At 53.9% G+C, this 13,094-nt stretch overlaps 5 protein-coding genes across 5 annotated transcripts; 2 read left to right on the plus strand and 3 right to left on the minus strand.

Annotated features, from left to right (window-relative positions):
• The first annotated feature begins 965 nt into the window (after nucleotides 1-965).
• Nucleotides 966-3,774, plus strand: HER10_EVM0005833 (fungal specific transcription factor domain-containing protein). Its single transcript, XM_035475437.1, has 3 exons — nucleotides 966-1,662; nucleotides 1,726-3,580; nucleotides 3,635-3,774. The coding sequence occupies exons 1-3, from the start codon at nucleotides 1,199-1,201 to the stop codon at nucleotides 3,695-3,697; spliced, it is 2,382 nt and encodes a 793-aa protein (XP_035326875.1). The 5' UTR covers nucleotides 966-1,198; the 3' UTR covers nucleotides 3,698-3,774.
• A 941-nt stretch (nucleotides 3,775-4,715) lies between these two features.
• HER10_EVM0000972 (acetylxylan esterase A) lies at nucleotides 4,716-5,642 on the plus strand (the record flags this gene model as incomplete). Its single annotated transcript, XM_035470736.1, has 2 exons — nucleotides 4,716-5,141; nucleotides 5,199-5,642. 2 exons carry the CDS (start codon nucleotides 4,716-4,718, stop codon nucleotides 5,640-5,642), a joined length of 870 nt encoding a protein of 289 aa, XP_035326511.1.
• Nucleotides 5,643-6,106: 464 nt separating this feature from the next.
• Nucleotides 6,107-7,933, minus strand: HER10_EVM0003041 (AMP-dependent synthetase/ligase; the record flags this gene model as incomplete). The annotated part of the gene is made up of 1 exon (XM_035472729.1): nucleotides 6,107-7,933. One exon carries the CDS (start codon nucleotides 7,931-7,933, stop codon nucleotides 6,107-6,109), a length of 1,827 nt encoding a protein of 608 aa, XP_035326665.1.
• Nucleotides 7,934-9,570: 1,637 nt separating this feature from the next.
• Nucleotides 9,571-10,691, minus strand: HER10_EVM0000205 (glycosyl hydrolase family 10; the record flags this gene model as incomplete). Its single annotated transcript, XM_035469999.1, has 4 exons — nucleotides 9,571-9,699; nucleotides 9,730-9,866; nucleotides 9,939-10,173; nucleotides 10,242-10,691. The coding sequence occupies 4 exons, from the start codon at nucleotides 10,689-10,691 to the stop codon at nucleotides 9,571-9,573; spliced, it is 951 nt and encodes a 316-aa protein (XP_035326425.1).
• A 774-nt stretch (nucleotides 10,692-11,465) lies between these two features.
• HER10_EVM0000594 (uncharacterized protein) lies at nucleotides 11,466-13,037 on the minus strand. The gene has a single exon (XM_035470368.1). The coding sequence runs from the start codon at nucleotides 13,016-13,018 to the stop codon at nucleotides 11,747-11,749; it is 1,272 nt and encodes a 423-aa protein (XP_035326471.1). The 5' UTR covers nucleotides 13,019-13,037; the 3' UTR covers nucleotides 11,466-11,746.
• Between the last annotated feature and the right edge of the window lie 57 nt (nucleotides 13,038-13,094).

Below are 13,094 nucleotides of genomic sequence, written 5' to 3' on the forward strand. Positions count from 1 at the left end.
AGCGGACAGGGACCGGCTCGGGTTGTCCGGAGTAGAGCGGGGGATGGCGGGGCAGACGACCGGATTTAGGGAGGATTCTGGTGGGGGTGGATGGACTGACCGTCCGATCGTCCGATAGACAGCCTCCTAGATCTCATCCACATCGGTGCCGAGCTACCTCGAAGAGATGATAGTAAGAGGCCGTGAGCTATAGGCTGCTGTCTACTCGGATGATGGTTGCTCCAGTGCTCAACTTATCCCCGCGCCACGGTTTCTGAAGATTTCAGCTGCATCGTTTCTGCAGCGCTGGAGTCAATAATGATTTGCAGCAGGGATCAAAGCTCGGGAGTTGGCATACGGCGTATTTGTCATTCCATTGAGAGGGGTCACTAAGGCCGATTTGGGCCACAAATCCGACTCTTTGTGCAAGTACTGTGGTATTTAGCTCATGAATGATATCATTGCATAATTATTTATCCATACGTCTCTTGCGAGTTTCCCGTGGGCAGAGGAAAACCCAGGCTGTACTATCTGCCGGCTCGTCAAAGCAGTTTGATCCATAGGCCAGATCGAGTATACTGGACGAAGTTACAAACTTACACAATCTGATTGTAAGCACAGCAACACGTGGCCAACACATGTAGTGATTGCTCGGCAACAATCCCCATTGGACAAGCTCCTCGTCGAGAGATATTATCCTTTATCAACAGCATGTGAAGCGAGGGGGCATCTTGGAAACAGACTCTGGGAACAGTGAGCCCGGACTTGTGGAGGGTAAGAAGGTTTCGATCCAACCGATTTGCTCATCCTTGCCCCGCATTTCAGCCGAGCTTTGAGCGCCGGCAAGGGGGCCATTTGTTGGCTGTGTGTTGTGGCCGGTTTGTTTGCTCCCCTTAATAATCAGCTGGCCCCTGACTTTGGCTTTTCCGGACCGCTTTCTATGCACAAACTCCCAGCCAGATCTGCGTGCCACACCACGCGAGAGGCGTCAAGTACTTTTTTCGATTTGTTCCGGTACGAGATATCCTCCGTTATGACCCACCTACGGATTCACCATATGCCGTAGTAAGACGAAGCGCATACACTCGGAGCGCTGAACCCGGTGTAGGAGCCGTTGTGGGTGCTGGAACCGACGTGGTAGTCCGGAGGATCGGACTTGAGTCAGTGGAGACCATCAGCAAACGCATCGGAGGGTCGGATATTCACGGCTGGTGGTAGGATGGCCGACACACCAGCGGAAACAACGGCGAGCACCGACACTGGTATCCGCGATGATGTCCCTGTAGCGACATCCGCCCCGACACCTTCATCAAACATATCACAGCCGTCCCCGTCAAGTCTGCCGCCGATTATAACCGATCGGAGGAAACGCAGCTTGCCCGAGGGTTCGCCCGAGGGCCCCGAAGAGGGCCGTTCGTCATCGGCTGCTGCTGCCGCCGCCGCTGCTGCCGCTAATCGGCGAAGAAGTCACAAAGTCAGTCGCGCATGCGACTTTTGCAAATCCAAGAAGCTGAAATGCTCCGGAACGATCCCCTGCGACGTCTGCACCCGAAAACGTCTCTCCTGCATCTACGACGCTACCTACCGCCGAGGTAGACCGCCGACACCTCCGCCAGCATCCAGTTCTGCCCCCGGGTTATTTGAATCCCGACTGGTCCCCTCACTTTCCCTAGAGGTGCATAGGTATGTCATTGTAAGAACAAGTAATGTTCGATGATGGTTAGAGTGGTGGTTAACCGTTCACAGAAGACCACTTCCCTCGGCGGCGCCTCTCCCATCCCTAGCACCGCGTGAACCCCGTCTTCCCCGCCGGAGCGCGGCTCGGTCGAGAAGCCGTGATCATGTGGCCGACGAGGCAGAGGCTGCAGAGCGCAGCCGGCGCAGCGTTCTGCCAGGCTCGCGCGCCTCGCCAGAAGTCGAGATTGCCGAGATCGAAGGGCAGTATGTTGACACCACTTCGAGTCTAACATTCCTGCACCGAGCATGGAAGCGCCTTTCGTCGCAGAGATCTAATACTACTGACGTTCCCGGTAACGCACCGAGCGGCGCCGAACAGCACCAGAGGCTGACGAGGGCAGGAGACAAGCCTTTCGATTCGCAGCCGTTGGACGTGTCGACTCTTCCTGACCGGTTAGCTGGCTTAGACATGCTGGATTTCTACTTTGATGTTTGCGTAGTAACCTATCGATGCCTTCATCAAGGCTACGTCGCCCAGTGGTTCGAGGTTCTGCTCGCAAATGCAAAAGACAGCCGTCCGCTGTACCACGAAATTGGCCACGCCAAAGCCTCTATCGTTTTGACCATTCTAGCTATCGTCACCCTCCGACAAAGCAAGGTCCGAAATGTCGACGAAGAAAAGTTCTCCCACCTTCTGCGCAGCGACGCTCTCTTCTCTCAGGCTTTGAGTTTAACGGATGCGGAGATCGGATTGCCGAAGCTAGAGTCCTCGCAGGCACGCCTCTTGCAGGTGTTGTATCTCCTCCAAACATGTCGCATGAATCAAGCATGGTATGTCTTTGGGAGCATTCTTCCCATCATCTCAGCTTTGGGTCTGCATCGAAAATCCGGACGCAACAGGGCCAGCAGCGACAAGGACTACATACTGTCGCAGTGTCGGAAGAGGACTTTCTGGGTGGCATACACCATCGACAAGTATCTATCTGTTGTATTTGGTCGACCGAGGATGTACCGCGACGACGATATCGATCAGGACTTCCCTGACTGCGTCAACGATGAGGATATGACACCCCAAGGAAGATCAAGTGACGAGCCAGAGATGGATTGCCATGTTGAGAGCCTCATCTTTCACGCCAAACTCGCTCAAATCATTGACGGTATTTCTCGCGAGGTGTACTCGATCAAGCCTGTTCATAAAGATGACCGTCTCATGATTGCACATCGATACGGCAAGGCTCTACACCGGTGGCGCGAGTCCTTGCCACACCATTTGGGTACCGTTCGACCCATGTCCTTGATTCCGTCATTCAGAAGACAGAACACAGCCCTCAAGCTGGCATATTGCCATGCCATCATGCACGCCAACCGACCCTTTCTTCTTGGAACGGGTGGCTCGAGAGGTGGACAGCGATCGCCTCTAGAAGACAGTATTGATGAATGCATCACTGCAGCCAAGGCCGCACTTGAGACGGTCGACGGCATGGCTAGTGACGGGACGTTGTTCCACGCTTTCTGGTGGACGCCGTACGTCACCTTTTGTGCACTCGCGGTGGTATACGTCTATGAAATTCAAAGAGGGAGACAGGACCCGGAAAGGGGCCTCTTTGAGCTGGCGGATCGCTGCCAGAATCACCTGGCGAAAGCAACGACTGCTGAGAGCCCAAGCCGCAGGTACTCTGTCATCCTCGAAGAGCTTCGGCAAGAGGCTAGTTCACATTCCGAAGGACCTTCAGGCCGTGAGAAGAAGCCGACCATTGAGCGTGGTGAGCATGGAGGTGCGGAGCCGATGCAATTGGACGAGGTTTCGGGCGCTCCAGCACCGCCGGCCGATATGGGTGAAGTGTTCCAGCAGCATGGGTTCGAAGGGATGACGAACCTCCTCAGTGGTTGGGAGACGACGGATTGGCTGGACTTGGACTCTTCGGTACACGATTTCCTCCAGAGTTTTCAACTAGGATGTTGAGCTGATTGTCTTCAGGCCTTTGCTACGTTTCCCAACTTTGAAGGATCGCCAGTCTACTGGATGCCGGATGTTCAGTGATCGCGCATGGAATGAGAGGATCGTGTCGACTGACGAGGATGTAGCGACGGTGTACTATGATGAAGATACCAGGTAACAAAAGCTATTCGCTGTACAAAATAGTTTGTAGAAAGACAAACCATTCAACCCGGGTACGAGTTGTCGGGAGAAAGGGAAACAACCAAAGCCTCGATCGGCAACGCGGCAGCCCTGATTGTCCGAAACAACGATTCGCCGGAATTAACGGGATAATAACACTGCTTCTTCATCCAGATTGCGGTGAGGTTATCTTGCGCTGTGGGGATGAAGCGGCCTGTCAAGCCGAGCCCCTTCTTTCAAGCTTCGTCCAAACTCCACCAACACTGTCCATCGCCAACTGCTTCGACGTGGGATCCTAGCTTGTTCGGCAACTGAACAGGAACCTGCAGATGCTAAGTCGCGGGAGTATCACCCGTGCCCGGCATGACCGGTAGAAATACCCTGTCGAATTACCCGCACAGATCAGCAACGCGGCATGACACCTCCTCCAAAGGCTCATCAGCCTCCGCGCTGCAAGGCACCCCCTTCGGGAAGGCCAATGCAAGAGCCACTTTGGATAACGGATACCGGCACCCATACTTTTCCAAAAGAGCCGGGTTTCCCTTTCGCAAGCCATGGCAAGTGCCGAATAAAAGCTTTTTAGACAACTCCAGATGAACCAGTTTCCTTTCGCTTTCGGATGAGACATGGATCTAGCACGGCCCCCAGCCAACCGGCTAAATTGACGATGATGGCCCCCTTTTCAACACTACCCTACATGTGGGGTAACGAGATCACCGGGTTTTACACATAGTGCATGCGGCCCCTTGGGTGCTATGCACGAGCGGCTGAAGGGAAGTCTACAAAAGTTGCCAGATGCGTCACAGGGAGCTCTGTCGACAGCTTCGTTCGTTCGCCTCCATCACTCAGGACTATAAGTAGTTGCTCAAGAACGAGCCCAAGATCGTCTTCGAGAGACTGAATCAGCATCGCACTTGGTTGTCGCAAGTCCATCGCAGCTATGAAGTTCAGCACGATTCTCTCCGCCCTTGGCCTGGTCGCCTCTGCCAGCGCCGCTTCGCTGCAGCAAGTCACCAGCTTTGGCTCAAATTCCAGCGGCGTCAAGATGTACATCTATGTTCCCGACAAGCTGGCGACGAACCCTCCCGTGGTTGTGGCCATCCACTACTGCACCGGCACGGCTCAAGCCTACTACAACAACAGCCCCTACAAGACACTCGCAGATCAGAAGGGCTTCATCGTCATTTACCCCGAGTCACCATACTCAGGAACCTGTTGGGATGTCTCCTCCAAGGCAACCCTCACTCACAACGGAGGAGCCAATAGCAACTCCATCGCCAACATGGTCTCATACACTCTCAACAAGTACAACGGCAACAAGTCCAAGGTGTTTGTCACCGGCTCTTCCTCCGGCGCCATGATGACTGTAAGTCAACGTCCATAACTCAACGAGACAATGCTCGAGTGACTAATCGCGCAACAGAACGTCCTGGCCGCGACGTACCCCGACGTCTTCGCCGCTGGCATCGTCTACAACGGCGTCCCGGCCGGTTGCTTCTACACCGGTACGGTCAACGGCTGGAACAGTACCTGCTCTTCAGGCCAATCGATTGCCACGCCGGCACGCTGGGCCCAATGGGTCTACGACGCCTACCCCGGCTACACGGGGTCCCGCCCCCGCATGCAGATCTACCACGGCAGCACCGACACCACGCTCAACTACGCCAACTACCAGGAGACCATCAAGCAGTGGTCTGGCGTTTTTGGATACAATCCGGACAAGCCTGTCACATCCTCTCAGAACACCCCTATTGCCAACTATCGCACTGATGTGTTTGGTGATCACCTCACGGGTGTTTGGGCTGTTGGCGTTGGACACACTGTGCCCATTCGGGGTGACGATGACATGAAGTTTTTCGGCCTGTAATCGTTCTCAACACGTACGAGTATTCTTGTATATAGTTTGAAGGAAACTTCAGCCGCCACTATGGTAGTAAATAACTAGCGTGTATTGTTATTATACTTCTTCGGTTTTGACGTACATTGTCGCCGATATAGAAACCTTGGAAGCTCTTTTATAAAGTTTCCCGCGGAGAAACGTAGTCCGCGGAGACAATCTATCCCCCTTTGACGGACCGGAAGCATGATTCAGAACCGGGCCGGTATTGATAAACGATCCCAGACCCGCCGGATACAAGGCCGGTTCTCTGAAGGAAACCAGCGGCCGTGATCACTCAATGATGCGTGGCGGAAAAGCCAACACGGATGTTGCGGTTTACTCGTAGATGGCCAAGTTGCATATCCGCTACTTTCCCGTCCAGGAAGTGGACGGTGTCCCGCTTGACGTATCGCGCGTTGATCCAGACCGAAGAGCTGTAGGAGAAACTTTCACTAAATTCCACGACGTAGCAGTCCTTCTCGTGCTTTCAAGACCTCTTTCAGCTTGTCGGCAAATCGCGACACGTTGATCTTGTCCAACATGGAGTAATGTTCACCCGGCACATCATAAAACTGCACATCGCTCACAAACTCTCGCCACCGGCTGAGCTTATTCTGAACCCAATCGTCACGGTCAACAGCTACCTCCTTGAGAGGATCTGCGACAAATACATCCATGCTGCGTATTGTTCCCCGTGGTTCGTAGTCTCGAGCCAGATACTGGAGCGAAGATGCCAAATCTGTCCACTTGACCAACTCCTCTTCGCCGAGGCCTAACTCGAGCCAACGATCCGAGTCGCTGAGGGCTCGGAGGTGGGCGACTGCTTCTTGCTTTGAGAATGTGCGCAATATGCAGATCTGATGTATAGCTTGATCCTGTCCCATGAGCTTCGTGAAGTGGAATAAGTTGGCGAGACACTCTACCCAGCCGAGCTGTCTCATGCGGTGCTTTATATGCGGCGGAAGGTTCCAGCAACCGCAGTAGAGAACCTCGTCCCCTCCTGCCTCTAGTCTCTTGCATAGTTCGAAAGCAATCATTGAGCCGAACGAATAGCCTGCGATAGCATACGGCCCCTCCCCTTGGACAGCTTTGAGGTGCTTAAGATAGTAATCCAGCAACGCATCCAAGGAAGCAAAAGGCGAAACACCGCTATCGAGACCCTCCGCACGGAATGCATAGACTGGCCGGTCGTCGATGAGCTTCACGAGGTTCATGAAGACCAGGATTTCTCCGACACCGGGATGTACGAGCCACAGCGGCGTCTTTCTGCCCTCTGACCGGAGAGTAACGACCGGACTGCCGACTCCATCTTTCCCCTCAGATCCCTCAATCACCAAAGCTAGCCGCCGAGGCGTCGAATTTCTCAGGACTTGACTAAGCGTGAGTCTTTCTCGTAATTGAAGCCGGTCCGAGATCAGACGCACTATCTTGATGAGGTCCATTGACGTAGCGCCGAGCAAGAATACCGATCTTTCAAGGCTGAGAGATAGCCCCTTGAATTGGAAATACTCCTGTATTTCGTGGCGAATAAGTGCCTCAAGAGGAGAAACTGTCACCTCTGCAACGTCATGTTCTACTCTGTTGGCTTCGCTCGCTTTGCGCAGATGCAGGGTGTACGCGCCCTTCTCGAAAGCCGACTTGATCGCACCCCTGGGCAGATTTCCTAGTGCCGATGGCTTGAGATCAATGGCTGTCAGGGGTAGAACTATGGCAGATGAAGACGTATGGAAGCCAATAATATCGACTATCCTATTGTGAGTCTTGATCCGGGCTCGTGTATCATTCTCCTCGACCGATGGCGAGTAAGCAACCACGACTTTTTCTGTGTCGGATGACTGTGGCAAAGTTGAGAAGCAACAGAAAGAGCCCGGGACTGCTTCTTGGATCAACTCTTTCTCGAGATGGTGTTCTAGTTCGTCTGGAGCGTATTTCACCCCATTAATATTGATCGTATCTTTGGAGCGGCCTTGTAGGACTAGTTGACCGTCGTGGTTGACACAAGCGAGGTCGCCAGTAATGAACCAGCCATCGTCTGTGAACGCGGCCGCAGTAGAGTCGCGATCGTTGAAATACCCATCAAATACCACGTCGCCGCAGAGTTCCAAGTGCCCTGACTGGCCAGCGTCTGCAAATGCAGATGGAGATTTGCCATCTGAGAGTCTCACTCGCAGCTGTAGTCCAGAGATACCTTTGCCAACGGTAACGTGTTGGGAGTTTTGTCCTCGATCATACGTCGGGCAGTTGGTGTTGTAGATGCACCCAGCACAGGTTTCCGTCATTCCTAAACCCGGGACGATGATGTCTTTGCGTACACCATACTTCTCAAGTTGGGTCTGGAGTGCCTCGCAGACATCCACCGTGTTTGCCTCTCCACCCGAGCCAAGCCATTGCAGACATCCAAGGTCTAGATCTCCATCCAACGACGATGTTTGTTCCAACACGAGCTCCCTGGACAACTTGGCCAAGAAAGAATGAGGGGCAAAGGTTCGCGAAACCCGGTGGCGGCTGACCATGTTCAGCAGCTGCACAGGGTTGGACAGCACTTCGTTCGCGGGGAGATGCACTTGAGAGAGACCCATGTATATAGCGAGGAGATGAATCTCGGTCAGGCACGCTACGTGGTCCATGCCGATCCAGTTGAGAAAGGGACCGCCGCTGTGTGGTCTTGCAGAATTGGCTTTGCCTTCTAGCGAAGCCAGTATCTGAGCATGGTTGAGTTGCACCGCCTTGGCTCTTCCAGTCGTACCTGGTGTCAGCATCAGAACCGCCGGGTCGGAATCAGAAGGAGGGTCAAATAAAGGTAGCAGCGACATCGATCGACTCATCGTAGCAAGACTTTGAGAAGTTGTCTCTGCAACCGGTAACTTCTTGGCAAAGTCTTGCAAACAGTATGAGCCTGAAAGCGACTGAGGTACTATGCATGATGGATCCTTCAACAAGATGCGTAGATGCGAGAGGTGCTCTGATCGACCAGGCTCAAGAATCGATGTGTTTGAAATTGCCGGCAATAGCCCCGCGATCACAGTCGACCAAAACCAGATGATTGTGTCCAGGGTGTCGTCGAGACACAGCAGAACGACATGGCGTTTTCCGCCGATGCCGTCAGATGGCGGGCACAGCCGTTGGAGAACCTGAGCATTTGTTCGAGCCAGACAGAGCAAGTCTGAATATGACACGACTGTTGGCGCGAGATCTCCAACTGTCCCGTCTACTTTGTAGGCTATGATTGAGTGAGATGTAGACTCGGCGGCATTCCGAGTGAGGTCGATGAGGGTTGGTCCTTGTCCATCCCTTTTGGCCGGATTCAGGGGCTCCATTGCTTCGAGAAATATGGCAAGAAGCTCATAGGTAGAGGCTCAGATAGGCAAGAATTGTGCGGAGCAAATGGCTATCACTCTCAATCTACACCGTCACGTAACGATCCTGTATGCGATGTTCCAGTCGTCAGCATTCGAAAGCATCAAGGCCAGCTTAAAGGGGGAGAGACTTGAACAAGAATAGGAGCAAAAAACACTTTGGACGCTCTCGGGATCGTTTACCCGAGCCTATCTGTCATCGATGAATCTCAAAAGATTTGTTTGGCAATTCTGTGTGGGTGACCACCTGTGAATACCCAGCAAACTGCGCGGGGTGGGTGCAATATTACGCCACCATGCATTCAGCACAAACAATTTCAAGGTTGATAAACGTTGAGAGAGTCTTGATTGGATGGCCTGGCATACCAACATTCCTCACCAAGCTGATCTCTTGCAACACAGCAGGATGACTAGTCACTTCCCAAGCAAAGATCGAAGCTGTTCATAACAGAGTCCTATATACGGCACAGTTGCCAAAAGTTCCAATTTGTACATGAAGACAGAAACCGTATAGGTCACCGAGAAGCACCCGAGCCCCCCTTCACATCAAGGAAGAAGACCTACTGCAAAGCAGTAACGACCGCGTTATAAGCCGCCTTGGGGTTATAGTTGGCATCAAACAAGAGCGGGTTGTTCTGCGCTCTCCAGCTATCGGGGTCCCGCACGCCCCAGACCGTGATACCAACGCACTGCGGAACCTGCAGACAGGCCTTTGTCACAGCAGTGTAGTCAGCCGCGCTGGCGCCGACAATGTCCAGCTCCGTAATGGCGACCTCCTTGACGCCACTGCCGGCGAGGGTCTGCAGAGCGCCGAGGGCGTTGCCGCCTTGGTTAGCTTGGAGATGGGCTTGGGAGCCTGGCGAGCAATCCGTTAGTATTCATGCATGGTGACCAAGTAAGAGTGTGTTGGACTGGCTTCAGCACGTACCGATACCATCAATGGGGATGCCCTTGCCGATCCACTCCTTGACCTTGCGAGCCATCGCCTGCGTCTTGGCGTAGCTGGCTTGGTCGAGGTTGTAGTCGTTGATGTACAGCTTGGCGTTGGGGTCCGCGGCCCTGGCGGCGCGGAAAGCGATGCCGACAAAGTCCTCGCCGAGGACCTGCGAGAAGACGGAGGAACGGAGGGAGCCGTCCTCGTTGAAGATCTCATTGACAACGTCCTAACCGCACAAGTTTCAGTAAAGTTGGTTTCCTAGAGAGAAGAAGAAGAAGGTGGGCGTAGACCCACCCAGTGGTAGATCTTGCCCTTGTACCGGCCAACAACTGCCTTGATATGGTCCTCAATGACGGTCGTCAATCCAGCCTTGTCACGAACGTTATTCACCCAGCCCGCAAGCTGGGAGTGCCAGACAAGAGTATGCCCGCGGACAAGCTTGCCGTTCTGTTGCGCAAAGTTGACGAGGTAGTCGGGCGTCGCCCAGTTGAACTGGCCGCGGTTGGGCTCGATCTGGTCCCACTTCATCGAGTTCTCCGGCGTGACCTGACCAAAATTGGCCTTGATGATGTCGGCGTTCTTGCCGGCAGTCAGGCGGTTCTGGTCGGTGCAGGTGCCAAAGTAGTGCTTGCCCTTGGCCTTGATCAGCTTGTCGATGGACTGCGAGGCCTGCCTCTCCTCGAGGGGAGCGGCGAGGACGGTGATGGGTGCCAGGAGGCAGACGAGGCTCGAGGAGAACTTCATTGTGAGCGATGAGGTGGGAAAGAGTGGACTTCGTTGCTGTGAAGGGTATATTCCATTGTCTTAGCTGGTCGCCTTTATAGAGTTGGCGATTGTGCTTTCGGATAGATGGAGGCTCTCTAGCCAACACATTTGGCTTGACCTTAGATGAAGGACCACTCATTTGCTTAAAGTGCTACTATACAATAACCATAATCCGAATTGCTTATTTGGGCACGAACCAAGGCCAAACGAAGGACTCGCAAATGCAAAGACAAGGATCTCGGCCCCTTCTGGAAAGCCAAGTTCGGTGGTAACAAGCCGTAATGACACGTAAGGTGTTGTTCATCGTGTAAGAAGCGGATACCAGCCGGCCTGGAAAAAAGGCACTTCCCCTAGTAATGCGGGGAATAAGCATGGTTGATGGCGGCTGAATGTGTTAGTCCCTTGGGGGCATCCGGCAGTGACATTACCCAAGGGGACTAGTCATGGATTGGACATCGCAGGACGCACTCAGCGGCAACGAGCTGGTCATGCAGTGGCCTCGTGCTCTTCAGATAGATTGCTAGCTATTGCTAAGGGCGGCTGAAATGAGGCGCCTAGGTAGCATCCGAACTTCGCGAGATCCGAGTTTGGCGAGCCTCGGTAGCTGCAAGAGGCCACCCTTGTTCGATGCGTACCGAGTGAAACCCTAGGGGCTTGGCCACCACTGCTGCCGCTTATGAGGGGCCTTCCACCATTCCTCCGGGCTACTTGATATGCCAAGTAGCGTTTCGGATGACGGGTATACGCCATAGAGCCGGGGAATTATTCTAGATTGATGTAAATTGCTCTTATTTCACGGAAGGGGCACATGATTGCCCGTCCTGACGATCTCATCCCTGGAGGGTCGAAGGGTGTAAGGATTATCTTACGTCCGCTCTGACGGAGTGGAAGTCATAGTCGTGGCTCTGAATTAAACTCCTCAGTCGAAGTTCGTCCAGCGGACTGCTCTCAAGTGGATGGGAGGAGAACTGATGCAGCAATAAGATTGCTGGCCTTGTTTATAGTTGTACCTGATTTGACGAGGCCTCGATGAATCAGGAGTTGGCACTGGCAATGAGGTCGCTGATTAGATTTTTGATCGGTTCAAAAACCTCTTCATCATCGCCAGGTGGCACAAAAACCTTGATGCGCCCCTCTGAGAGCACGAACCCGCCGCAAGCAATCTTGGTGACCCTCACGCCGGGATGGAAGAGATTCAGGGCGAGATGCTTCTCCAAGTAGGCCCCCAAGGCATGCAAGAAGGCTTCTTGCTGCTCTTCTTGGCCGTCAACCCATCCCCATCCTTCGTCCGCCTTGCCGCCCGCGAGCTTTTTTCTCTTTCTAGGATCGTCTTGGTAGCCTTGAGTGAGCCCTGCGTTGTTGATAATCGTCGGTTTCGTGAGCGTTCTCCCTTCCTTTGTAAACCGCTTGAGTTCCTCAGCCGGTATGATGATGTCGATGGACTTGATTCCGAGCCCGTCTGGGGGTTGTTCGTCAGTGCCATCTGAGGTCACTGCGGGTGGTATGTAGAAGCCCAGGGTCAAGACCATGTCTTTTGCTAGAGGGCCTTGTGAGGGGAGACCGGCATCTTCGATCCACCGTTCCCATGCGGTAGTCAGGCCTTTCGTACCCAGGCGTAATGAACTGATCCGGCAGTCGAATGTGCTTGACAGAAAGTCAACGATGACTGATTTCAAAGGTGCAGGCATGCGAAGGAGAAGCAGAGGTAGATGCAAAAAGTGCCTGTCATCTTTTGTGCCGCTGCTGGTGAGCAACCCAGGCACACCGAGGCTATTGGCCGATTGCAGTCCGGCGGTAGGCTCTTCCGTGATCTTGTCAGAAAGCGATGGTAGCAGCACAGCCGTGCACAGCGCGTTCTCGTATCTCATCTCGAATACAAGGCATCTCTTCTTGCGGACGGTATCGTCGGTCTCGACAGCATCGCTGCTAAGATCTCTGCTCAGATCGGGGTCTGTATCATCCGCGCCGCCTAGTAGAGCTTCCACGCCAACCCATCGAATGCCAACTTTTTCCAGCGGACCGGCGCGTCCTAGAGAGCTGTCGCTGCCTTCCAGCCCAACCTGTACACCTCTCACGACATCTCCCACGAGAGTGTCGCGCAAGCGCTGGGAAAGTGCCTGTAATCGCGGAAAGCTCAAAGTATTGGCGCCGACGTAGAGCGGCGATGCGCGGTGGGTGGAAAAGGTGGTGTTGAAGAAGGGCGGAGGCGGTTCGCGCTCCTCGAGGGACGACGGAGATGGTCTGTCGGGAAGCACTTCGGAATCGAATTCGGCCGCGGCCGCACGAGGGCGACCACGAGGAGGCATTGCGATGAGCCGGCGAAGGTGCTGGCGACTCGGGGAATGGGTGCGGAAGCGGCGATGTCTTGAATTGGTACTTGGT

The sequence above is a fragment of the Colletotrichum scovillei genome (genome assembly GCF_011075155.1).
Source record: "Colletotrichum scovillei strain TJNH1 chromosome Unknown Contig00011, whole genome shotgun sequence".
NCBI classification, from domain to species: domain Eukaryota; kingdom Fungi; phylum Ascomycota; class Sordariomycetes; order Glomerellales; family Glomerellaceae; genus Colletotrichum; species Colletotrichum scovillei.

Excerpts from the sequence above, each read along its gene's own strand:
- HER10_EVM0005833 (XM_035475437.1), top strand. The coding sequence starts at position 1,199 with ATGGCCGACACACCAGCGGAAACAACGGCGAGCACCGACACTGGTATC. Across the intron at positions 1,663-1,725 it reads CTTTCCCTAGAGGTGCATAG|AAGACCACTTCCCTCGGCGG; the intron begins GTATGTCATTGT and ends AACCGTTCACAG. Across the intron at positions 3,581-3,634 it reads GGCTGGACTTGGACTCTTCG|GCCTTTGCTACGTTTCCCAA; the intron begins GTACACGATTTC and ends GATTGTCTTCAG.
- HER10_EVM0000594 (XM_035470368.1), bottom strand. The coding sequence starts at position 13,018 with ATGCCTCCTCGTGGTCGCCCTCGTGCGGCCGCGGCCGAATTCGATTCC.